The sequence below is a fragment of the Falco punctatus genome (assembly GCF_963210335.1).
Source record: "Falco punctatus genome assembly, chromosome: 5".
Taxonomy (NCBI): Eukaryota; Metazoa; Chordata; class Aves; order Falconiformes; family Falconidae; genus Falco; species Falco punctatus.
The window spans coordinates 56619622-56647260 of record NC_137584.1 but is presented as its reverse complement, the minus strand read 5'-3'; the positions used below and the strand labels follow the sequence as shown (position 1 = coordinate 56647260).

At 37.1% G+C, this 27639-nt stretch overlaps 1 protein-coding gene across 4 annotated transcripts in view; it reads left to right on the top strand.

Annotated features, from left to right (window-relative positions):
• LAMA2 (laminin subunit alpha 2) overlaps window positions 1-27639 on the top strand; it is a 377492-nt gene that overhangs the window by 215652 nt on the left and 134201 nt on the right. For all 4 annotated transcript variants that reach the window (XM_080390370.1, XM_080390369.1, XM_080390372.1 and 1 more), the window contains exons 15-20: window positions 1576-1687; window positions 5849-5962; window positions 11365-11492; window positions 16926-17012; window positions 23097-23308; window positions 27452-27558. In XM_080390370.1, the coding sequence (XP_080246496.1) occupies window positions 1576-1687; window positions 5849-5962; window positions 11365-11492; window positions 16926-17012; window positions 23097-23308; window positions 27452-27558 (760 nt within the window). The remainder of the gene's footprint in view (window positions 1-1575; window positions 1688-5848; window positions 5963-11364; window positions 11493-16925; window positions 17013-23096; window positions 23309-27451; window positions 27559-27639) is intronic.

Sequence of the window (27639 nt, the reverse complement as noted above, 5' to 3'; positions counted from 1 at the left end):
TTTTTCTCCTTAAGTTTTTATATTTTTTACTGCCAAAGTCATCACTATTCGATATCTAACATCCTAGAGATTGATTATCTTATTGTAAGGAAAACTCAAAAGGATGACTGCAAAATGGGCATGGAGCAAAGGAGAAGTACTGAAAAGTGAGAGAGATCTTACCGAAGGCCTAGGTAGGAGCATGCATCCTTCTCTTAAAATAGTTTCAAGAACCTTTTACAGAGGTTCTAGTATGACCGAATTAGATTCAAATTTTTAACTGCATAATCCACAATGGTAGTCCCTGCAAAGGCCGGTCACATCCCTAGTGATGGTAAAATTTATGTTTTTCTGAAGCTGCCGTCTTAATTTCAGAAATCTTCCTTCTTTTCCCCTTACATTTCATGTCTGTCTTATTGAGAGTAGTCATAAAATTGAGTGGGAAAACATCCTGGTTTAACCTTTCCTCCCACCACCGCAGAAACAAGAAAATATTTTTCTTGGCCATTTTCTTATCCAAGCTCATACAAATAATTTTCAGGATTTTTTGGCAGCCAAAAGATAAATGCCTTAGTATGGAGGCATTTTTTATTTTGTTCTACATTTTCCAAAGAAAATTGATTATTTTTTAACGAAATGCATGTCATAATAGAAAAGTATTTTCTGCTGAAAAAGACTTCAAAAAAAGCTTTTTGGGTAGCTCTAGTAATCAGTCAGTTAAGATTGCTGGGTGAAAACAGAAGTCGTTGAGACTCTATAATGCCTTAAAGTTCCTTCTGAATTCTCATAAGAATTAAATCCCCAAATCCCCATCTTTCCCCAAATAGATACTGTTGAGGTAAACTACATCTGTTTTGCATATTACCTGTAAGATTATCAAAATACTTTGGTTGTCTCCTTCATCATACTTCCATTTTTTTTAAAATAAAAAACACATTCAGTGTTTGGCTAAACAATGGCTGTTTAGCTGATGCATAGCGTTTACTTTTTAAGGGCAATTGTGCCTTGAACAGAAAATTCTCCAACTCTGTCTTCTCTGACGTTGGGGAAACGAAGGTGTATGGTAGATTTCCTTTTTCTTTTGGGCACGTGCCTTTCTTTTCCATACCCATAATACTTAAATCCTCCTAGACAGAGCTGAAATCTTTTTCAGAGGTCAAATCTCCAGAATAAAAATACCCTATAACCAAAACCTAGTAATGTAATATTTTAGAAAGCTGGAGTAGAGGTTTGTAAATTTTAAAGACGCTGCTTAGTATCAAATTTGCTGTATATGCAGCTGGAATGCAAGTTGGCACATGTGGCTTGCAGGCCAGGAATAGCCTTCCATCTACTGGTATGGTGCTGTGAGACTTTTAAAAACTATTTTTATCAATGTGTGTCTGACCATAGTCTCCCTCACATGATGGACAAAAATAGTAACAAGCCTACAGATACGTAGTTTAGGAATAAACAGACGAATGTGAAAACCTCCTTCTTTTTAAACAGGAAAACATAAAGCCACTGAATGTCACTGTATACTATTTGCTGCATCCAGCTGCACATATACTTCCATCCAATTTGCTATTTTAACCCTTTCAATTCTGTTACATCCAGACTAAGAAGCGTTAGCATTGAAGCTGCTGACCACACTTCAACTGGGAGAAAGGTGGCGTCTGCAGTGGAGTTATGTGACTGTCCCCCAGGGTATGATGGTACCTCATGTGAGGTGAGTATCATGATGCAGTCTAGATCAATTGTGCTAGTACTGTGGGAGTAGAGGCAAACAGTGACCCTGTGTTGGCAGAATATAGTAAGAGAGCTGTGCATTTACAGAGTCACAGAACGGTGAGGGTTGGAAGGCACCTCTGGAGATCATTTAGTCCAACCCCCTGCCAAAGCAGGTTCACCTGGTAAAGCAGCTTCACCTGCAGCAGGTTGCACAGAATTGCGTCCAGGCGGATTTTTACTGTCTCCAGAGAGGAGACTGCACAGCCTCTCTGGGCAGCCTGTGCCAGGGCTCTGTCACCCTCAAAGTAAAGAAGTTTTTCCTCATATTCAGATGGAACTTCCTGTTAGGAATTTGGTATAGCCTGTCTAGTTACCTTTATTTCTAGGTGGTGGTTCATTATATTTGTTAATATTTGAAATACAAAGTTTTACACCTCTGTGGTGATTTCTAAGTTATGAAAAGACATTTCTCTTAATAAAAAGAAAATTAAACCGGTGTTGTAGTCTTCAGCCAACTGATATTACAAATGAATTAAAATACCACAACTGGAAGGAAAATGGCAGTTACCTGACCTGTGCACAACAAACCCAGATCAAATTGTCTGAGTTAACGTGGTTGAGTTTCCTCTTTTGTTTTCCCAGGGCTTTGCCATTTGCCTTGGAGTCTTTGAGGATTGTATGTGTGTCCTTGTGGGGATTGTTTGATTTTAGTTTGGCCCTGTTACAGATAATAACATAGACACATGCTCAGAAAATACCCGCTTTTCTAACAAATTCGTTAGTTCACACAGAATGTGTCCATACAAGTATACATATAATTAACTATCTCACATGGCCATAGCTTGGGGTAAATAGAAGCCAAAAAAAAATTCTTCAGAAGCTTTGCCTTTAAGGAAATAGTTTCAAACACCAAGATGCTCTGCTTCACAAAACTACAAACAATATGCCATTTACACAAGCACTCTAGGCATTTGCTTGTCAACTCTCTTTTCCTTTAACGTTTTCCATGCTTATATGTGATATTTAGGGCTTAGAGTCTAGTTTCATGCCAAATGTGGTTGCTTGTTACTGGGGCTAGATAAACTAATGTAGAAAGAAGGCCAGAAGGAATTAATGGATATTCCTATCACTTCCAAAATGGTACAGACAGAAAAAAGAAGAGAAAAAAAAGAAGAAAAAAAGGAGAATATTGCCTACCTTGGCTGAGAAATAATTTTGAACTCTGACCATTGTCTGTCCAATGATTTGAAGAAAAAAGCTGAATGAACTGTCATTATGCTTCACACTTTTTTTCCTTGTCCGTTTTTTCTCTTAATTCTGATTTGGCTGTGATTTCCCAGAAAGTAGTTGGAAAGGCCCTGACCACAGATGTTTCAGTATCTGCTTCTGTTGTAGAAGCTGAAAGGTAGAATTCCTGCCTTGATGTTGCTGAAATTCTCTGTCCAGCGTTGTGTCCTTCAACGCTAAACCTTCCCTCCTTTTCAAAGCAGTCCGTGAAATCTGCTACATACTTAAGATCATATTCCACAACAGAGAGTACATATATAGATAGCTGCAAATTTAAAGTCTCTGTGCATACTAGATGGCGTGGACATGCTTTGACTCCTGCCCTGGCTGAGTGCTAACCACAGACCTATGGAAATAAACCATAGTGTAGTCCCTACCTGTATGTTGGGTTTCCTCCCAAGACTGAAGGACAAGTAGGTATGACAGACTTCTGCATGAGCGTGCTTTTCCTGTGTCCCTTCACTGAATTTCAGAGCATTTCAGACAGCTCAGAAATGGCGTTTGACAAAGCTGACCTATCTCACAATAACAATGACAGAGTTACAAGCTTTAGTTTCCATGCCTTTATTCAGTGAATTCATATCTCATTAGTCTTTTGTAGCAGAGGTTCGGCATAGGATATGCATTGTACAGTTCTGCTTGATAGAAAAAAAAAGGGGAAGTATTTTGGTGTTTTGAATAGATGGTTGTGCTTTTTTATAACAACAAGCAAGAAAAAACAAACAGTGATGTTTTAGATTTCTAGATAAACTAGCAGTTGAGAAAGTATGGAAATATAAATTGAAAATTTGGAATATTTTAGAATACCGTGTTTGTTTCTTCTGAATAATTGGACCTTGTCCAACACTTTGCTTCTTCCAGTTTCAACCTAGCAGAGTTACATTTTTATTGATTTTGTGCAGGTTTTCAGTTTCATTTTCTCTTCTTCCTTTAATTTAATACACATGTTTCTTTCCTGCATAATGATGTTGTGGTACCTGGCATCAACACTGCAGCACCAAACCCAGCCTTTATTTACTTATTTTCTTGCTGTGAATGTTTTGGCATGATCAATCTTCGGAAGACAGCCAATCCCATTTAAAATATTCTGTCTCTTGTGAGATTGCTCCATTACGCAAATTTGGAATTAATTTTCTACAAGATTCTGGTCAAAGCAAATTGGTATGTATTTGCTAGTACATCTGAGAAATGAACACAGAATCGCATGAGCATAGGTAGAACAAATAAAATTTTAAATTTCAAATACCAGTTGGACTCATTTGCGATAGTTACTTTGCTGTGCTCATGTGACTCTTCTGGCCTTTATTCTTCAACATCTTCACACCTAATTGCTCTTCTCCACCAGATTTGTTCCCTTTAGATCTACTCTTTTACTTCCATTGTGAAATAATTTGTGTTTTAACTTGTATCACTATGATGGTCAAGGATTTTCCTGACTTTTGAATGTTAAATTATTTCTTTTCTTAAGATCCCAATCTTTAATCTTTTACTTTATTTCTGTTCTATGTTTTGCTCTTGATATTCCATGTCTAAGCCCTTAGAATTAGTGACTTTTGAAGCCTTATCTTGTGCAGTATCATGTATATCTATGTGCAAGATCATTCTTTTCAGAATCACTGATAGAGGAAAAGGATTTATGGATTTATACAGAAACAGCTTAGATAGTTGCATGTTATGCCACAGGAAAAGAAAAGGGGGTGGTGGAATTTATTTTAACCTGTTTTGTTGTTTGGGGTTTTTTTGTAACTGAATTTTAATTTTTAGTGTTTATGGGTTTTGTTAAGAATGCGTAACCAAGAATGAAAGGAAGGAAAGATAAGGATAATGTCTCTGAAAATATTTTTTAAAGAATCATTTCAATTCATCTTCATAGTACTTCATGTTTTGCAGGAGAAAGACAAGAAGGGACATCATCTTTATTTTTATAAAAAAGAATTTTCTTGTAACCTTTTTGGACAGTGTGTGTGAAGAGGAAGGGATTTTCTTTACTAAATTATACTTTTCGTATTCTATCACAACAAAACTTTCTTTTTGTATTAGCCAGGTGCTTTTGAAGGTCAACATTCTATCATGCACTTTTTTATATTATGCAAAAACCTTGGATCACATGAGCAGTCTTGTTGAGGAGAGATACTTTGCAAAAACTATGAAGCCATTTGTGAGATACATAGTAAGGAAGATTGCTGCCTGGCATCTTATTATGAAGAAATGGAATAGCTGAATTTTCATTGATGAATCACAGTTGTACAATGTCACCATTCCTAAGAAAAAACTGGCCATGCATTTAATATTAATCTGAATTTAACATTTTAAAAAATAAAAAAAATAGAGCACATTCTTAAAGGGAAATGAGTATATATTTAGGAATCACAATATGTAAATAAAAGGGTGGCTTTGTTTTCAGCCTGTGCTTTATTTCAGTATACCTTGGTTTTGAATCCAAACAACAAAGACTAAATGGTATTTTAATTGCTCTTCACTGCTGAACTTCTCAGAAAAGGTTTTTGTTGCTTTGGGTTTTTCTTTCTTCCTTCTCTCTCCTTCAGTATTTTGCCTTCTGGCTATTTTTCAATCAGTACCTCTTGCTTTGATGCTGTCATATTTCAGTTCTTCATTTCTCTGCCTTATTTTACCATTTCAGAAGAATGATGAAGTTAAGGCTTCCTCTAATGTCACACTTTCCAGTAAGGCTAAGGTCAGTGCAAAGCCATAGCACCTGGAAGATCAACTTTCTAGAGAAATGTTGGTGTTTTTCTTAATTTGACAAGTATGGTTTTGTGTGTGCAAGTATCAAATTCGACAATATTTTTAAAATTCCATTCCTTTCTTTGTTTAAGTGAGAGTTTAATTTTTAATCTGATTTATCTTGCAGTCTTGCTGGCCTCAACACAGGCGCGTGAATGGCACGATTTTTGGTGGAGTCTGTGCGCCATGTACATGCTTTGGTCATGCAGAATCGTGTGATGATATCACAGGAGAATGCCTGGTAGGTGTCACTACAGGGAACATGATGGACATGGCCAGCCTGCTCAATACACCTGTGTGATTGAATTAATGACCTCTCAGATATAAACTACTCAAGGAAAAAAAAAAAAAACAGTGACCAACAGAAGAGATCTTTATGTTGCTTTAAGCTACGGATCCCCTCATCTCAAGATATGGTATCTTCTACAGTTAAACATAAGGAATTTTTTTATTCACATAGGATTTATGTTGTAAAATAGAATCAATAGTATAGGGTATGGCATGCAGAAAACAGAAAATATATCAGCATTCTTCCATGCAAGATTTATATCCCCCTCCCATCTGTCTCCTGCAGCGTTTTCAATTTATAGTGTCTACTAGGTAACTTTTAAAATTCTGTTCTAGTATGACAAGAAGATATTGTTAATGGCTTCCTTCATTTAAATTCCTACTAAACCTTGAAGAAACACTTAAATTGTAGTTTAAAAAACTAATAAAAGCAAATGATTTGGGCTACTTCAACTTTTTTTGCTTGTAGGCTATGGAGATTTTATGTAGTAAGCTACTAATTCAGCAATTAAATCCATGATATTATCCATAGCAAGCCTACCAGCACACCACTATTTCCAGTCCATTCAGTAGCCTTTTGGAATGGGTGAATTATACTGAATAGACTGTTCTGATTAACTCAAGGGCATTTTTAGTTTTATATTGTCTGACATGGCATGAAGCTTGAAACAACATGTCTCATTTCATTAGTCTTGCAGAAACACAAATTGAGCCTGTGCCAGTTTAGTAGGATATCATCCACTCATATCCCTGCAGAATTTCAGGCAGACTCTGTATTGTGCATCTTTCTAAATGTTCCCTTTAATTTCCTTAAGAAAAAGCTGCTGGGAAAAATCCAAAATTAAAATTCAGGCTTTTTTCAATGTAATTTGGCACTTAGAATTATCACTGTTCTTCCTGTTTTGCCCATACAAGTTGTTTAATTGCACTGCAGTGCAAAACAAGATATCCTTAATGTGTGGATCAGTGAATTTTTCAGATTGCTTTTTCATGAGTAGAAGCTTAAAAATGATTATCAATTTAATTATACTGTAAGCCTTAAAGAAGTACCTAGGATGAAAAGTATGTATGATATGACAGTCAGATTTTGAATCTTTCACTTATGTGCAATGATTATGTTTATCACTAGGATAGTAAGAATTTGTGTTTCTCAACAACGGTAAAATTTCTTGCGTTAATGACTGTAGCCTCCAGCTATGATGTCTATAACATCAGTGTGGGATAAAAACAATTAACAGAGAAAAAAAAAAGGGAAAGGAGAGTCATAGCCAAGTACATCGTAACTATTGACTATTTTGCTTAGGGGTGCATAGCTGGATGTGAGTTCTGAGGTAGCTTGCTTCTGCGTCTTCAAGTTTTAGCCCTTGCACAAGTTCGCTGTTTATTTTTGTCTGCAGCGCCAGTCTGGATATGAGAGAAGGCATGCTATAACACTTTTGCACTTTTCAGCCAATGTGAACCATTGACTGAGACAGTAGAGCTCCCTCTTCTGATATGTCAAGGATGCTGCTGTAAAGATAATGCAGCACTGTCAAGGAAGTGGAAAATAGCCAGTTGAAAATGTACTTTAATCTATACGTGTTATCAAGCATTCTGTATTTTATGTGTTCTGTCTGAGGTTATACTAGATCGTGCTATAAAGGAGAGGCGCACAGGGAGCTTAAAATCAGTTCTGGATTTTCTTGCAGCTTACTTTGAAAACACTGTAAGTGAAGTTAGATTGGTTACTATCCATGCAGGCTATTAAATGCTGCTGTTCAATTTGGATCATAAGCCTTTTGAAGTGAAAGAGAGAGAAGTCTGAATGCTGAAAAAGAGAAATGTTTCACATCAAAAGCATTCTTTCTATTGAGGTTTACACAGCCTTTTGGCCTCATTATTATTCATGGTGTTTTTCCAGTAATACAACAGACAATTTAGGCACCTAATTTACTGATATGATACTTCTCTTTGCTCTTCCTTAGCTTTGAAATGTAGTTGAAAAGAAGCTGAAATACGGTTTTGACTTATGATAAAAGCTGAAATCATCTGCTTTGACATAGGCCTGTATAAAAAGCTCATTTTAACGCATATCTTTGCAGTAACCTGCAAAGCCATTTGATCCTCACAGCAACTGCATAGAGCTGCATGATACATCATTCTCGTTACCCATTGTGGTGTACATAACTGCTTTGGTACACAGGACAAGTTGTAACATTCGGAAATGCTGTTTTGTAGTGTTGCACACACACATTTACAGTAGTTTTAGGAAGTTGGTTAAACCTAAACCATGTGAAAAGCAAACGCATTTAAAGGTGTTTCATTCATTACAGGATGCTATGTTCCTATTAGTAAGCCAAGAGAAAGCAGGTCTTTCTCCCCTAGAATATGCTCAAGTTACTAAGTGGGCAGTTCCCAGTAGCATCCATTTTGCATTTTATTCATTTGTGTGTAAATGGCATACACCATGTAGATTGAGGCCCAGGTCAGGGCTAGTGGACATGTACTTTAGACAGTGTTCATCACAGAAGCAACGAAGTGTCTTCATCCATCTTTATGTGCATAATAACAATATGATACATCCTAAGCTAAATGCAGTATAGGCCATACCACAGGTGAAAATTATGTAAAGCCTCTGCAACATCCTGCTTGCATTTGTAGCACCAAGAGAGGGAATTGTCCATGTAATCTTGACATTACAGTAGCTTGAAAATGCCAGAAGAGCATGTTCATGCTTCTAAAGTCGTAATACCATTCTCTGGTTTAGGCGGCTAAGGAATGTACTAAAATCAGCACCCAGGCTTACCCTTCTGCTTTCTTTAACTAGCTTAAACTAGCAGCTTTCCTGGCTGTGTCTCTGACAGACATCCTGGGGAAAGGCAGCAGCATGCCAAAGACACTATCGTGGACTCAGTCATACTTCCTGATGAAAGTTTTATTTCCATCACTAGCCTTCTATTCAGACTGTTTCTTTCCCTATTCATATACAATCAGCCGCATATGCAGCTAAGCAGGTTTGTTTTCACTGTGAATTTAGGGTTCCCTGATACTGAGTATAGAGATATTAATTTGGTTTCTTCCAAGGGAGGAGAGCTGCCTCGGTAGAAAATGGTGGAAAACACTCCAGGACATCAGCAATAAAGTCTTTGGGCGATAAGGTCCAAGTCACATACAAAATTTTGGACAAAAGTAGATTTCACAGTCTTACTTACTCAGAGGTTGTCTAAGTGAAGTTTAATAGTGTTTGGAGATAAAAGAAGTCCAGAAAATTGATGCATTCAAAATAGTTTGAGATCCAGTACCTGAAATTTGAAAGCTTAAATATATGGGCCTAGAATCTTTCCTGGCCACAAAGTCTATGGATCTATGGAACAAGATATTGATGTTACCAAAGCCACTAAATCAATGTGTTGGAACAAGCTATACCCAGTCTCATGACACACAAAAAAATAATCAAATGTTCCTAAGAACATGAAATTAAGATTTCACAGGTTTAAGCAAGTTTTAAGGAAATAATCTCAATATAGTTAGACATTACGTAAACTAGATGATGCTCTAAACCATTGCTGTACATTTGGCAAGTTTCAAACTGAGATTCAACCAATTAATATCAAGAAAACACAAGTTTTTCATGAGTATTGATAATATCTTTAAAAGGGCTAATAACTCATCTACTTAAGTACTTAAAGTGATCTATGAATTTGGCAAAATTGTATAAAATTTAATGCATCACTGAAGAGACTAGGCAAATTACGTCACATTTACCTGCTACATAATCCTTGTTCTTGTCCTGCAAAATCGAGACTGGCTCAGGAAAAAAAGTATAGGGCAACACAAGACTGTTGTTTCTGAGCTAAACTTGAACATATTCACAATGCAATGTATGCTTAGATATTGGTACTGTATGTTTGGGGTTCTTTTTTGTTTTCAAATTTATTGATTCATGGTGATGAAGTTAGCAGTTACAGAGATCTGGATTGAGGAGAATTAGACTCAGTACATGGCAATGACTGCCATTAGAGTTTCAGAAAATAATTAATCAAAGAGAAGAAGGTCAGCTCTTTTTAACATTAATTTTTGCTACAAGATGGAAGGGTTTGGGTTTTTTACTTTAAAAAAGCAGAAGCTGCATATGCCACTGTGTAAAAGATGTGTAGCTTTAAAATAGTGTGCTAGCTTCTCTTGCTTTAATAACATCCTTGACATATAAGCTGTTCATATTCTTCAAAAACATTAAGATATGTCTGAAGATATTTAAAGCTAAACTTCACACAAAGGAAGAATCCATTATTTTTCATAAAAAGTACAAATAATTTGACATGATGCCTTAAAAAAAAGCTGAATTGCAAAGGATTTTTCTTTTGAAACACTTAAATTATTTTTGTCGCATCTTCTTTTAAAAGCATATCTTAATGTTCCCAGCTACTTTTTCAGTATGGCTGATAGATTTGTTTTGAATGACAGCACTTGAAGTAACAATCAAACGGACTTAAATGACCTAATGAAGTAGAATTTAACCCAGCTGACTGTTCTAAAGCCATAATTTTATTTGACTAAGAGTCTCAATAGCTGGTATTAACTCACAATCTACTAAATATTTGAAAATATAATATTGTGACTAACGCTTTCATTTCAAAGATATGCTGATTTTGTACACCAGCAATAATAATGAACCCTTTAAAACAGCAAACAGCATTTCTGGAGACAGATGCTTTTGACTCCAGTGCACTCATGACTGAAAAGAGTATTGTACTTTTTCAGCTGCCCAGATGTATGGTACTTGCAAAAAAAAGGTCACACAAATAATTTCAGTCCTGGAAAATCATGAAGAAGAAATCGGTGTTCCTTAGAATAGTGCCATTTATTGAGGATACATTATGTCTTTCAGATGTGAGGCTGTTAAATACCAGTCAGTACCATATGCATTACATTAAAATGAGAAAACAATTTTCAAGTGTTCTTAAAAATATTTGAAATTAAAACGTAAGTTTGGAAATACCTACACAAACCCTCAAGAGTTCCTAAGCAGTAGCTTGGGTGAAACAGGTTCTAGATTTGATCTAGCCCATTGTCTAAATAGTCTAAAGCAGATCAAAACATACCCCATTAAATAAAGATAAGGTAAAGTTCTGCAGTTAAATATTCTTTTTGTGTTACATAGAGAAAAATTATCCAAAAGAACACAAGTACCTGGCACATACAAAGAACTGATTAAGATAGCTAATCTCTAGAACCGTTTCTTAACCAGCAGCAGAAAATTAGAACTGCAGACCTCTTATAGTCTTGTTGAGAAGATGGGCTAGGTGAATGACTTTCAAGGACTTGCCATATATAAGTTCTCTAATTATGAATTTGTACTTTTTGTCTTCTGTTTAGGACTGCAAACACAACACAGGTGGTTCATATTGTGATAGATGTCTTCCTGGCTTCTACGGTAATCCTACTAAAGGGACAGCTGAAGACTGTCAGTTGTGTGCTTGCCCCCTAAATATACCTTCTAATAAGTAAGATATATATTTATTGCATATTACGTTTTTTCACTCAGTAAATTGCCTAACTTTTTATTTTATGCTTTTGCACATACGCTTGAGATTCTTTGTATTTTAATCAAAATATATTCTACAATATAAGCTTTTATTCTCTTTTTACAATTGTACAGAGACCTTCACAGAGAGACAAAGATCAAGGCAAAAACTGAATGAGGCTAGGCTAGAAAGACCAGCACAGAATTTGGATGACTGCTATTTGAATCGATAGCTAATGTTTGGTTTTCTGTCCTTTAAGAGTAGGTGTTTCTAGTTTTAAAGCTGAATTTCCAGATTCTATGTGTGGGGTTTTTTAATAATTGAATTTTAAATTTATTTTTGTTAATTAGATAAAATAGTGATTTCTTTTGCTTTTAATTTTCCTTTTCTTCCAGTCAACCCCTGTTGTCAACCCACTTGTATGTATTATTTGCTACCTGTAATGTAATAGACTAAGTGGCTTGTAAATTTTTCATTGGTTTTGTCCCAACCAGTACCTGGAAAATGAACAATAACAAAATCATTTAATGTGGTGTAGTGGAAGAAAACTGTTCTGAATCTTGTCTGGTTAGTTTTCTTGTGCATACTTTAAAACAGAAATTATGTGTGTCCATTTGTTTTAGCACATTTGGTCTATGACATCCAGTATGTCTTCAGAGAAAAGGAGCCCTGGTGCAAGTAGCACATGTCCAGATTACACAGAAAAGCTTCTGTGGTGCAACACGTACAGTAATTATTCAGGAAGATCAGGAACTGTTGAGTACGTGTCTGACATGTTTGCAGTAGTAACTAATGCTTGCCCAAATTCCAGTCACCAATTGGATGTGGCACCCATCTGAAAAGAATCACTGTTAGTCAATGTAAGCATTTCAGAAGGATTGTGGGTTTGTACTGGAAGATTATAATCCATGCACAGGAGTTGCCCCATCCCAAACTCTTCACACATTTTAAAAGTTTTAAGTGGCTATAGAGGCTGATGATAAATCCACTGGAGTGAATATTTTTTCCCGCTCCATTCAGCCCTGCATCTTCTATCTCACCACATTTTTCCCAAAAAAGAAGTTGGATTCTGTCAATGAAATGCACTTTATTATTTAAGAGTATAAAGAGTACTTCTTAAAGTTTACAGGGCAAAATGCGTGGCTACCACCTGCACAGAGAGGGACCTCTGCAAGATGCAAGTAAATAAGAGAACAGCATCTAAATGGCTGTGTGGCAACCATAAGGCACAGATGAACAAGATTTTGCTCTCAAGTAGTTCAGGCTAATGCTGTTGCCTACAGTGGCATTGTGTCTTACTAAAATTCCACTGATCAGTGCAGGAATAATCTAAGCACTCATCAGCAGAAATTCTAGGGGACCGTAGAATAGAAGCCTGCATTCCTGTTAGCACAGCTCTTTAGTTGGTTTTATTAGATATACATGGCTTTATTATGTCGGCTGTTCAGGCATGGTTCCTCTGATGTCCTCATTGCTTTTGTGTACTTAGTATTTCCTTGCATAGTTAATTAATTATCTTTCTTTTGTTTGAGAACACTGTACTGACAAAGCAGGGAAAACACTATCACATTTATATCTTGTGCAGATGTGCAACAAACCAAGTCAAATAGATTAAATTTAGATTTTATTGGCAAAATGCCTGGAGACCTCTATTATGTATTCATCAGAGTTCTGGCTGCTTTACTTTTCTTTTTTTGATGTTGAACAAGAGAATCCCCTCTTTAATATTTAGTTTTCTTGAAAAACAGAGGTACAAAACAAACAGAATATAAGTATTTTTGAACTGTGAAACTGTAGGAGTCCTGAATCCTACAAAGTTTAACCCTGCATTAGAATTGTGCTATAGCTTCCTGTTTCTAAAATGGGCAAAAGCACAACTGTGAACAACATCCTCAAGCTTTGTAGAACTCATTGTAAGGTTTAAGCTCACATGACTTTACAGTTCTAGACCAATTATAAAATTTGCTTATAAGGAGAAAAAAAGAGGTTGTTAAAGATTTAATGTGTTACCTGAAGGCTGTAAAAATACTTGGGTTTCTTTCTTTCTTAGCTGGCAGTGAGTTTGGTATGCTAGGGATAATATCTGTAAACAATTCAGATTCCTTCTCATGAATAAAAAAATTTTACCAAGCTCATGTCACTGTACAGGTGTAGTATGTATCAAGTTATTTCTGAATAACCTAACAAGTGACTGATTTATGTACAAACTATTATCAGTAGCTGTATATGGATCGTAATTCCTGTAGCATTTAATTCCTAATGTGGCGTGACAGGGCATCTGAAGGTCTCTAAGCTTCATACGAAGTTCCTGGTGCATAGAGAATATTGTCCATGTAATGAACCTTTGAGATATGTTTTTATTAAGAAATTACTTTTGTCTTTTATGGCAGTGTCTTATTTATTTATGGTGATAATGCTTCCCATCACTCACAGTACCTGAGTCTTGCTCTTTGCAATGCCACATAAGGTGGAGAACTGTTCTATCCATTTTAGAAATCAGGTGGTGAAGGTGGTATCCTAAGCTGATTTAACTGCTGCTCATTCCTTCTCCTGTTCCCTAATCGCAGCAGTTTCGATATACAATCATTGGAGCCAACCATAAAACTGCCTTCTGAAATACAACAGCATTAAGTGACTTGCTATGTCAGAAAAGAACACTTGGCCAAAACAGGAAACTAAAATTGTCTAAGCTTATTTTCTAGATCCTGGGTTATATTTTCCTCTTCTTGCATATATCTTCATATTTGTACTCGCATGATGCAAATGTCATCCATACCTGTATTATAAATGGCATATGTAATGCATGCTTGACTTCTTCAGCTTATCTCATTAACACATCACCCTTACAAACTGTTCTAACATTCTTAGTCTTTAAGGAACTTCAAATAAACTTCTTTTTTCCCATGGAAATTATCAGACACGCTATACATAATTCTTTCTGCTAAATGTAAATGTCCGGGATAATTACTGCTTTTCTCTTGAGGTGATGATAAATTTAATATGGGTAATGAAGACCCTGACAGGAATGCTTTATCACTGGAAATGAGAGAGAGAAGATATCTTGCTCAGCCTGGGAAGGTCATAATTAAGCTTGTAGCATATGAACCAGGAATTTCTGTTTTTCTCACAATTTTAATATTTTGTTGGAGAATTAAGTAAAATCACAAAATTTCTCCTAAGAGGTGTTTTCTATAACATACTTGTAAGCCTTAAGGAAGCCCTGTCTCCCAACATAGACCTATCACATATATACCCATACTTGTGCCATATCCTGATTGGTAATAACATTGCTACCTTATGTAAAAGCTGAAAAGTGGTGATGGAATCAAGAGCGACTAAGATTTTTTTGAAGCTTGTTTTGACAGAACAATGCACACTGTTCATTAGTATTTATCACTAGTGAGTAAGGAGATTCTAAATAACCAGGAAGATAAACTCTTCTTTTCTCACCCTACTATCATGTATTTCCTTTATAATATGCAGAATTTCTCAGTATATTAATGTTTAGTGTTAAGATGTGGACTAACTATTAAGTCAGAGAAGGAATCAAAGGATGCTAGGGCTGAGCATAACCCTTAAAACATGGAAATTCTACTATTGATTATTATTGCTTAGTAATAATACATGCTTCGTTATTATTATTATCTTTAAAGTTTATGAAGTTGAACTCAGAGCTCTTGATGGAACTGTGCACAGTCAATCTTGTTCAATGCTATAATGAGCTGTGATAGCATCTCCACAAAGCTTCCCACATAACTCTCAAAAGAGTGAGGCTGGGACTGACAAGCAGGATCTTATTTGCAATAAGTCAGGTGCTGCTGATTGGATTCAGTGATAATGTGTGCCTCAGTTGAAAATTGCTTTCATTGCTATTTAAAAATAGAATGAACAGTTATTGTTTCTTCAACTGGCTCCTTCGTACATTTGTGAATCTATTGTTAATTGTATGACATTGCAAAATAGCATGAATGTAATCTTTATGGGAAAGAGGAAAATTCCAATACCTGTCTATATTTACTGCACCTGACTGTATTTATAAATGGAAATCACCTGTAACAGAAACATTAAAGACTAACTGAGGTCAGGTCACAGGATGGATGACTCCTGACAAGTAGGGTCCAGTCAGTCACCAGCAGGTAATCATGTTACTTGATCCTTATTAGTTTTTCTGTCTTCTCTGGGCCTATTATTTTCCAGAAACTTTCACTGTATCTCTTATTTTAATTTATCCGAGGTCATATTATGCCTATTTTTTAATATTGTAGCATCAACTTTTAGCTTGAATATACCTTACTTCTGATGTCTTTGTTAGAGTGATTATATTCCTTAACTTCTGTTTTCCTAGGATACAAAAAATAAGTTTAGTGTCTTCTTTCAGATAGTCCTTTGTTTTCCTGTTGTGCGTAGTGACCCTGCTATGCACCTGCTCCCAGTCTTTTTCTTTTTTTCCCCTTTTCTATTTTTCTATTTGATTGACCAGAATTGATTACCATTATTCAGATGAGGCCTTATAAAGGTGCTTTTATGTCTCTGTCTCTAATAATCATTCCAGAATGATAGAAGAACAGGCTGCCTTTTCTTCTGTGCAGTGTCTCTTGAAGTGTCAGGAGGTTTCCTCACAGAATTATGTTAAGGGAGAAAGATTAAAGAAAGCAAAATGTTAAACAGTGAAGGAGTACAGTTCAGAATTAAACATAGATGTCAAGAGGTGGAGCTTGCAGATGCCTACAGTATCCTTATTTATTTAAAAAAAACAAAACAAAACAAAAAAAAACCAAAAAACCAACCAACAGCTAAAAATAAGTAGAACATAGCTAAGAGGTAAAGCTTTCTACTCTGCAAGCTATTCTTAAACTTCAGTGCGCCAGTCTGGCCTGTTGCTTGAGGTTGCTGGCACTAAGTTTACTCAAATGCACTCTCTGGGAAGCTGCACCAGATATTTCCCTTTTTTGCCCCTCCTCTTTCTTATTCATTGGGTTCCTCTCCCAGGCAATTACACACAAAGTTAACTGAGCTTTCAAATCAGTTGTCCTTCAGAAAGATTTATATAGAGGCCATGTTATGGCATAGATTGTTTTGCCAGGCCCTCGGGGGCACAAACAAACAGCTGTACATTCCTGCCTTTTTAATGGTATCCAGACCACTCAGTGGCAGGCTCAAGTCCCGTAATAACAGGCTATTGGGATGCTGCCATCCGTTACTTTATATTCAGTGTCACAGAAATAGCAGAGTCATTCCAAATTCAATGTGCTGGCGTTAAACTTAAGCCCCGTGTCCTAGACCAGAGTCACTTTTCTTGGGCACTGTTTTGCAAATTAACTATCTCTGAAGGGAGAAGAGAGCTATGCTGCTAACCATCTTTTCTTTATGTTTCTTCCTTGTCCCTCTTCTTACCCAATATCAACAACACAGCTTTAGCCCGACGTGCCACTTTGACCAAAGTCGTGGATTAATATGCGATGAATGCCCAGTTGGGTATGTGGGACCACGCTGTGAAAGGTAAGCAAGCACCATGCTTTTAACCATATGAGATCTGAAACAAAATATTGATCACACGGAACTGTTCTTTTTATTACTTCCCCGCCCCCATTCCTGTGTTCTGAAACTTGCTGAACAAATTCTTGTGCACCTTCCTCTGATACTGTGTCCATGCATTTGTATATTTCTTGTGCTTAAAGCTTCCAAGAAGCATTTACTGAGAAGTAAGAGGCCTTTTAAAACAGATTTTTTCTAGCTCTTCTGGGATTTTTATATTTTTTTCTCTTTTGTCATTTGAATGTTTAGAGCTTGGTGAATCAAATATGCAATAAATTACTGATGCCTCTTTTCAGAGAAGTTAATATGCAGTGAAAATACAGCTCTTCTAATAAGTTATTTGTTGATTGTAATTATTTTTTATAAGAATATGTTTTTTGTTGCTTCTAGTTTCCCATTTCAGTCTTTATTTAGCAAGTAAAACAAGCTAGGCTTTAATGACAGAAAAGGTAATTCTGCTTTGTCAAATTTATAGAAGAGCTCAATATGTATTTCCTACACTTATTACTACCTATAGAAAAGAAAAAAAAAAATGTCTAGTCTGTCTTTTGGCTGTGACAGGTCTGAGTGACATGTTGTACTGAGAGAGAATGTTCTCTCCCCTTCTTATATCCTTTTATTCTGAAAGGATCACATGGATAATTTAAATGAAACAGAAGGCTGGTGTGAGTGCTGGTGCTAAGCTCCTAGGAACCCCCTTCCACAGGAGGTGAGATTGCATAGACAAGGGATATCACTACTGTGTCTGCACGCCTTTGGTCCCTTGGGATTTCACATAGATGGAACAACTAGCAAGTGCAGTTAGTGTGCCAGGGGACCTCTGCTAGTTGTTTGGAGGTCACAATGAATCAGCGTTGTCTTTGGCTCTGTGATCCCAGTCCTCTGTGACCCTGCAAATGACACCTTTTTAAGAGGGCCTTGTGGAGCCAGATAACAGTCTTAACACCTGGCTAAAGAGTTATGGGGCATGAAAACATAGTGCTTCTGCTTCTTAGAAGGCTTTGGCCATTTGGCACTTCCATGAGCTGCTTGCACCATTTTCCAACGTAATCCCTGAAAAAAAGATAAGGCTTCTGAATGAAGATTTACAGTATTTGGGCTGGGATGAGGAAAAGTAGGAATGAACCAAGGGGAAGAACCAACCAGAAAAGCAGGATCCTGACCATACGCCGTGAATTGCCCCCTAGTCCTGTCTTTCCAATTTACGTTTACGACTACTTCCTTTTAAATCCCTGTTGTGCTATATCTGTCCTACAGTGAGAGTGCAGGCTGTCATCTGTTTCCACCCATCATCACTGAGTCCGCTCCTGCTGCGTGCTATTTCTGCCTGTCTTTTCCTGTCTGTCTTAGAAGTCATCACCTTCTTTCAGCTAGTGGGCTGTGAAGTTAATGACGGCAGGAATAAATCACATCAAGAGCACTTTGGTGGCAGTTTGTCAATGCGGGGTCATTGACAGCTTCCATTAGCAACAAGTGTTATTTCTGAGTGGAGCACAGGCTGTAGATGCAGTAGGACAGAATCTGAATAAGTGGCAGGCTTGAAATTTAGCCAGCTTTCCTAAGGAAATGAGGCTAGTGCCATCTTTTTGTGCATGTCTGGCTGGCTGCCTGCAAAGAAATTGAACTTGTAGGTCAATTTCAACCAAATTTGACAGAAGGGTGGGAGGTCTCAAAGATAATAATTGTTCCTGAAGGTTTCATGAAAAGAAGTAGCTGAATAGAAGTTAATAAATCAGGACATCTCATAGCTAAGGGGGAGGATACTGTGTGAACTCACACCTGATTAAACAGCAGAGAATACATGAGAGAGAGAGAATGAGAGAGATTATTAAATGTTCTGCCCGTAAGAAAACTTTCACAGGGCAAGGAAAAAGTGCTGCTGTAGCCTGAGGGATTACTCCCTGCTGAAAAGCAACATCCAGCAGCAAATAATCAGCCCTTAGCCTCGTAACCATGAGATACAAATCCATTGGAAATTAGGCCGTTAATTCCAGTGCTTGTAAAACTATTTGCTTTTAATTGTAACAGGTTGCTTGGAAATGCCTGCAGTTGTCAATAATAATAAACAGGAGAAAGCATGTTGCCTTTTGCTATTAACAATGATTGTATAATTGCTAAAAGAGTTTACATGAAATTCTCGTTCATTCTAGCAACTGCAAAGTGACATGTGATTTGAGCCACGTGATTCGTTTGCTGAACAGTCCTAAATTATCATGATATACCAAGTATCATGAAGTCAGCATATACAGTACTGTACATATATATACACACACACACATCTGAGTTGTAAAATTTCAAAAAAAATTTGCTACTTCTTTCACTTGAACGCTTCAGAAAAACGTTACCAAAATTGCTCAATGTTCTGAGGAGTCCAGCTCATAACATCATCAAAATAATGACAGATATAAACTGTGTTGGGAGTTACCACATATCTATAATTGTAAAGAAAGAAGAGCTTCCTCATTTTATCCTTTTCCCCCGCAAGTTAGACTGATGTTCTTTTGCTCACTGCTCGCTTTCCCAAGGGGTATGAGGTAGGACAGTCTCCTAACGTCATAGAAAGGATGTGTGGGAATGTCAAAAAGTTGTTCTTTTAGCCCAGCACATTTACAGGATGATGATACACATTTTCCAACTACACAGTCTCGTTAGAGACAATAGCACACAGTTTTGGGAAAAAGAAGGAAAATGGGTGAGCATTTAGCTTCTCCTGTAGCACTCCTTAATTTATGAGTATGGTTTCAGTGACCTTTTTTCCCTAAAAGGAGAGATGAGAGGTCACTGTAACTTAAGTGAGAAGTGTGGGCTGGGTCATGGTCCTTCCTTCCCTCCGCTCCCCGTTCTTCAGGTCTAGCGCAGAGTGCCACCAGCCACAGTCCCCTGTGAGTCCCTTGGCTTCAACCTGCTGCTTCTTCTAGCTAATACAATTCTTCCAGTGGTGCCAGAAGTACAAGTCTGTACTGCAGTGCTGATGGGAAAAGGGTCAAGCATTCAGGAGATTTGATACAACAAATATGTTATGCAGGATTGTTTACAGCTTGCAAAGGTAGGCACTCTGACATTAAAAAATGCAAGATTTGTGGTCGGTCATACAATAACATCTCTGTTGTGCACCTGAATTAAGATTTTCAACTGCATGTTCACAAGCCGTTTCTCCAGAGGGCTTTATACATGTAAGTTTCAAAGCAACTGCAAAAACAGTATTTCCAGACTGTAAAGTGTTCAGATCTGAAGGCTAAATTAAATCTGTCTCAAGGGCTTTTTTTCTAGTAAATAAAAAGAAATGTATAAAATAAGCCTGTGTTTTTGTGCATATTTGTGTATATACGCAGCACCATATAGACTGCTATGAAGAAAATTAACTCCATCCCAGCCAGACCCAGTACGCATACCTACAAGTATATTTACATAGTAGCCCTGTGTTTGGCACTAGTTATGACAAATAAAAACAGTGTCAGTAACAGATACACCTGCATTTGAATGTAAAGGTGGGTGTAGAGGAAGAAAGAAAAATATGGAAACAATCTTTCTTCGCTGCTGTTACTCCAGTTTTTTAATATTTTAATAACAGCTGTTCTGTTGTACTTAGCATCCATTTATTTAGATATGGATTTTCTGTGATACATAAATGTAATTTTCCATGCCACATGTATTATTATTATTATTTTAATATGAACCTTGCCAAATATGTAATACTTCGAATCTGAGAAGAGTAGCTGAAGCAGAGTTGTCCTTAAGGGAATAAAAATGGAACTGGTGAAAGTGGATTTTTAAATCTTCCCCTGCAACTTGAGAAGCAGGAGAAAAAGTGTTAAGAATTCACGCATAGATACATGCACACAGTTTTCTCTTAAGCCTAACTGGTTTACCCCTTTTTTCAGGATCCTCTTGAATCTGGATTTGAGATTATATATGTATATAAGTAGAACGCAGCTATGTGATGGTAGTGAGTTTTGCTAATTGTAATTAGCAAAGTCTAAACTGATGAGAATGCAAAGAGTTATCACGGTCTCCTGCTGTTAATAGAAGGAAATGATTAGTAATGTATTTCTCACAAATCCTTGGAGCATTTTTTCTGTGAAGCACTTGGTAAGTTTCTCTGAATGCTGTCAGATACATAACTAACACCTAAATGAAAGTGAAAGAGGAAAATGAATATGCATTAAGTGAAGCCAAATAGATTAGTAGTACCAGAAGGTACAGATCAATGACAAATACGCCACTAATATGTGAGAAAGATCTCAGCAAAGAGGAGGGGTGAACTTCAGACATCATTTGTTTTAGGTAAAATAAGATAACTGCATAAATTATCAAGTCATGGTTTATCAAAGCCAAAGAATGACTATTAATTGTTATGTGTATTAAGAGACATCCCTGGCCCTTGTAACTGAGAGATCATCACTGAAAAAAACCCAATTTATTTTGGAGAAAGTAAGTTAAAAATCAGTCTTTTGTGGTTGCTGAGATATCCTCCATCCAAGGAAAAAATATCCATTTCTTTGCAGGGCATACAAGGAGGTAAAGTATATGGCTATGTTCATGACAAGTTTTGAAAATAAAATGCCTGAATTATTCTAATGACAAGGTTTTGATGTCCTGTTGCTATGAGGAGTTATTTGTGAGAGATGGGTGTGCTAGAAGAGTAAAGCACAGTGAGCTAGATTGTGAAAATTTTAGTGATGTTCTTGCGTGCTTACATGGATCCAAACCACTGGACTACTTATGTGTTACTCATCTGTGATCTGCGTTGTGGGTGTTTTCAGAGACTGGAAAAAAAACTGCTTTGTGTAATATCTTACTACAAAATACTGTTCATTTAGGTCCAACTCTAATTTCCTCCCTAGTCTGTTTCCATTTTTATAATCTTTGTTAATGATATTGATTAATACTTAATGAATGTTTAGATGGCTTCATTTAGGATCCAGTTGGATGTTTCATGAGATTCTGGATGCAAGGAAAAGGATTAATTTGACAAGCATAAAGGGACAAGAGTGAAAGCATAGTGGAGCTCCGCATTCCTGTACTAGGATGGTATGCAAAATCCTTGCTCAACCATACCATCCAGTACTATTACAAAGTAGATAGGAAGTCTATGTACATTAGAACTGCATTCAAACCTAAAGTGCTAGGAAACATTAATTTATGCCATGTGCTTGATGTACTTTCTGTTTTCTTTACACTTATTGGAATTAATCTGAGATGCACATGAATAACTTCATTAGCTGGAAGTGGGCAATTTTTCTTTTTCTTCACTATCTACAAGTTGCTCTTACTGTGAAGTGTGAGCAAATGTAATGGAAATGAAAAGCAGACCAGAATATAAATAGGAAATTGGCTGTGAGATGAGTAGAAATATGCTTTAAATATACACTCACGTTAGGTCAGATTCACTAACCTGTTTTACATGGTACTCACAGGAAATTGCTTGTGGGCAAGGTGGAAAATAAGGTGATATTTTTAAACATCTCTGTTAAAATACGAAAGGTATAGTACACGCCAACATAGTTCCTGTGATAATGAACAATCTTTTTGTTTCCTGCCTATACACAGAGTTATCAATCCATTAATTGAACAAATCTGACTTCAGTAGATCAGGGAGGTTCTTGTTAGGTAAATAAATTTATTTCTGTATTACTTTTTAAACCTGCTTTTCTAAACTAAAAGGTAGAGGGAAAAAAATCATCAGGCTTGCTGGTAAATGAGTACAGAACATCTAGACATGATGTGCTGAAACACAAAGCCTATCTAACATGGACCAGAATTCCTTTTATGTGCCAACAGACAGATTTCTTACCATGCGATGTCTTGTCTTCAGTGCCAGTGACAAGATTTTTCTCCCACTGAAATCTAATTACTAGCAGAACTGGCAGGATTTCAGCTGGTACTGTACCTACAGTGTTATTAGAAGAAGGGAGAGAAAAAAAAGATGCCTAAGAAACGCTGGAAATAAGATCAAATAATTTTTGGTGATGAGTGAGGCAACAAAATTAAATATTTCTAATAAGAGGATTATTTAAGGGTTCTGACTGGTGATGTCTTTTACCTTAGGTGTGCAGAAGGCTATTTTGGACAACCTCTAATACCAGGGGGATCGTGCCAGCCATGCCAGTGTAATGACAACCTTGACTTCTCCATTCCTGGCAGCTGTGACAGCTTGTCTGGTGCTTGCCTGATATGTAAGCCTGGTACAACAGGCCAATATTGTGAGAGGTGTGCTGATGGATATTTTGGCGATGCTCTTGATGCAAGGAACTGTCAACGTAAGTCATGAACTTTTACTGCTACTGACATTATTGTTCAACTCTATAACCATTTTCCTGAGAGGAAGACTGTGCCTCTGTGTGAGCAGGAGAATGATACGGTATACTTACACCTCTAATAATAACAATGTTTTATTTGCGTTTGCATCTGGAAAAGGAGGCATCGAACTAAATAGAAAGAGGAACCTATTAAAATACTTCCTATTGCAGTTGAAGCAGTAATGAAGCAATCATGAAAAAAAACTTGGGAGTGTGGAACATTGCATGGATGCAAAATGTTATACTAAATGTCAGATCTACAAAAATAAATACAAATAGATAGAAACTTAGTTCACTAAAACCACTATAAGCCATCCAGAGAAATCTCATTAACTAGTGCAATTGGTGCTGAAAGGAGGGAGTGAGGTTTCAGCTACTGTAGGGTCCAACTCTGGCAGCACTTGTGACCTCCTTCCCACCTATATGGCCTCAGTAAGTATTGGAAGCTGCTGCTTTCTACAGGGCCAGATTCTCCTGCAAAGCAGAGTCTAAAATCTGACAAATTTTCTAAGGTGCTCTGGAAGATGGTAGCTGGCATGCAGCAAGCTACCACTTCTCAGCCTGGTGGTGGCATGTTGTTTACATATCAGCCCAGTTCATACTTCCTCATAGTGATGCAAAAAATTATTGAGCAGATGGAAGATTTGGTAGGAACAGGAGCTTTTGCTTCTGTAGGAGGCAGTGGCACTCTCTGGGCCATTGCTGGCATGATTCAGAATACAGCTATTAGGCAGAACAAGTGCTTTTAGTTTAAAAACATTCTTCACGTACCCTTCCACCCCATTTTGAGGAATGGAATACAGCAGGTTTCTGTCCTGAAAGAGCAGAGCATTTTATTTCATTGTCACAAGGATGTAATCCATTTTGATTCATTGGAATAAGCTCAGAACAACTCCATTGAGTACAAAGGTGTTATATCAGAGTGAAATTATGCAAGTAAAAGAGCTGGGCCATGGTCTTACTGCTGTGTGTGCAGGAACACAGGGAACACTTCCGTAGTATATGTTGAAAGCATGATAGTCTGAGACGCTAACATCCATTTCCAGGATTTGCTCTATTAGTGATTTGCAGTTTGATAATGAGGATACTAAGTTCTGTTGAACTGCATGGGAGCCAGTGACATGCAGAGCATCACCAGGTTTCTCAGCTAAGGCTAATAAACACCGAAATATGTAAAGTCACAGATAACCATGAAGATGTATACCTGGGTAAGTGCTTTCTGTACTAACTTTATACAAAGCTGAATAAAAGTTGGACAATCGCATATATTCTCTGCACGAATTAACAGTTCATGATGGATGCTATCATATAAGTTAGGGTGTTAAGTGTGTAATGTGATTTAAAAAGAAGTGTATTTCAAAAATCATAGCTTCCAGTAGCTTGTCACCATTCCTGAGGCATCTATAGGACTGTTGCTTTGAACATTTCTACAGTAGTGGCAGCTGCATGAGAAAGAAATGTAGTATGAGGAGAGTTCAGAAAACATACAATTAAAAAAAAAAGTATTAAAAATAAATACATATTTAATGTACAATTACAAGCTTTGCTTTTGTTGTTAGTATCACTGACAAGAAGAGCCCCCTAATGTATGCATAGCCTTGTGCTCAGTTACCTTGTATTAATCTACTCTCTTTCATGTGGGTTTTCTTTTTTGCATATGACTTTTTATTTCCTTTGCAGACTTCCATGAAGTTTGCCCTGCAGCTACAATATCAGAGGGACTGTGCCTTTACTTTGTTGTTTTCAATTTCATTTCTTATTAAAAAGCCAAATCCAAGAGTATTGCAAAGCATGAATTTTGCTTTCAAATTACTGTTTGAAATGTCTTGTTCTTTCTCAGTACGCTGCTGCTGTCGTGTGCATTAACCGTTTCAAATAACAGTACAACTTCATATCACTATAGCATCTCTCAATTTCTTGGTGTATCTGTACAAAATCATAAATCTAAGAACAATGAGAGAATGTTCTAAGCTTATTTGATTTGATTCTAGTAGGTTGTTTTCTGGTGTGAAACAGCACGGTGTGCTGAAGCAAATACCTGGAGGTTGTGCTGATGGTAATAGAGCTAAATGACAAGAGATGAATTAAAGCAAATATTCAAGTGTGCCTATGTGCCCGTGCATAGGTACTACTGTTGGAGGAGAATAGGTATGTAGGCTGATTATAAATACATACTCATAAATATTTATACAAATCTAGAGAGAATGACCAGTGTAATTTTGGGAGAAAGTAAGACAAATTTCTCTGACAAGGCTGTATTGCATTATAGCAAGCATTTGGAGGTTTGGACAATAGCAAATTTTCCTAGTAGAGTTGGGTGAATGGGAAGGCTTTAGGTGAGGCTAATGCAATTTATCAGATTGAGTAACAGTTTATTAGATGAATAGCCCTGACTGTATGTTTCTTCTGTGTGTATGTACTGCCAGAGCTAAGAAAAACAATCAAAGTCTCCAAATTCTGCCTTACCACTGCATTGCACTCAGTCATCCGTGGCTGAGTTAAGGGTACATGGTATGCTGTCTTTGGTATTAGACAACATAAATAGGACACTCATCTCTCTATAAAATCAGTCTAAATTATCTTTTTGATTCTTGTGGTATCATATGCCTGATAAGCAAAACAATTCAAATAAGTCTGATACTTTTTTTTGAGGTCTGTATAGAAAGGTTGGTTAAATACTCTTAGTTTGTATTGGGAATTGGGTTTTGTTGAATCTGAGCTTTTGCATCATCTTTCACTGCTCACCATTTTAATTAGAAAGATACTCAAAACATATATGTGATACTCATCACTGTGTACAGTTTGGAGTGTTGGCAGTTTTAAAACATGAGTGTTATAGTGAAGGAGAGGGCTGTATATAGGATGAAAGAGGCAACTTGTGGATTCAGTTAGTGTTAAAAAATGAAAGTAAAAGGAAAAGAGAAGTGATGTTAATTACAGCAAAAGTGTTTTTAAATCTTTACATTTTTAAAATATATTGCAAAACAGAAAGAAATAAAAACCTCTGACAGTGTTACCAGACTGATAGGAGAACCCAACATATTTTTGTTACTTATTCCAATACATGAGACATCTTTGCAAACATTTGAGAAATAATGCCATGAACAGACTGGCAAGCCATAAAGTCAGTTTCATTTAAAAGAAGCAACTTCTGCAAAACACCTCAAAAGTGGGGAGAAACCCAAAAAAGCATCCATTCAGTTAGAAATGAAAATTGTAAATTAGCAAGTCAAAGTAATGAGGAAGTTCCTGTTGTAACACTCTCTATATAGAAAAAATATAACTGCTTTGTCTCAAGTGGCACCTTGTGACATGCAGGTATTTGACCACCACGTGTTCACTGTCTTAAAATGGAACTGTCAGTTTGAGGGGGGAAAAAAGCAACACATGCAGTCAGGGCACTGCAGGAAGGCAAAACATGGATTGGAGCCCTGGATAATCAGAAAACAGTAGTTCCATTTCATTGCCACTTTAAATAACTAAAAGAGCATCGCAAAGAGTTAGGCTGGTCAGTTGGGCGATGTTTCTTCTGGGAACTGTTGCTGCTGCTGCTGAGACAGAGGTCTGAGGAGGTTACTGCTCCCGCCTGGAGGTCCCTGGGGGTAACCTTGTGCTGGGTCCTCAGCCTGACATTTCCTGCCTACTATCTGTTAACACAGACTGGACTCCAGAGCAGCAGGACCAGCATGTGGGGCTGTAACACTTCCACCTGCTGTAGCTACGTCCCGTACACACCCTGTATAAGGGCCTGTACCCTTTTATATCTTTTTTTCCTGTCTCAGTACAACCGTGCCCGCTCCAAGTTTCAGGGCATGTACTCAGTAATGTGCCCTAAACATCCTGGTTTCATCTGAGAATTGCATATAAAACAAACTGTTACGAACTTGAGGCAAAATTTCTCACTGCAGTAATTCAGAGCAAAATTCCACATTAATATTGGTGGTTACTGTGTGTTGTCACTGTACGGGACTGACACCTTCCCGCTTTACACAGGCCTACCTTCCTGGATCTCTCAGGGTGCCAAAAGCTGCGCTGTAAACATTTGGCTATTAAGTTTAGCTTCAGGACAAGCATTAACAGCCCCTTCTTCTTCTTCTTCTGCAGCCTGTCACTGTCACGTCAATGGCTCCTTCTCAGAGATCTGTGACTCTCGGACGGGCCAGTGTGAGTGTAAAGCCAATGTGATCGGGCGCCGCTGCGACGTCTGCAAGGTGAATGACAAGAAATGGTGTCTCTTTTCAGCTTTCTTCCTGCTTTGTCACAACTAAACATTGTTTGGTTTTGGATAGCTT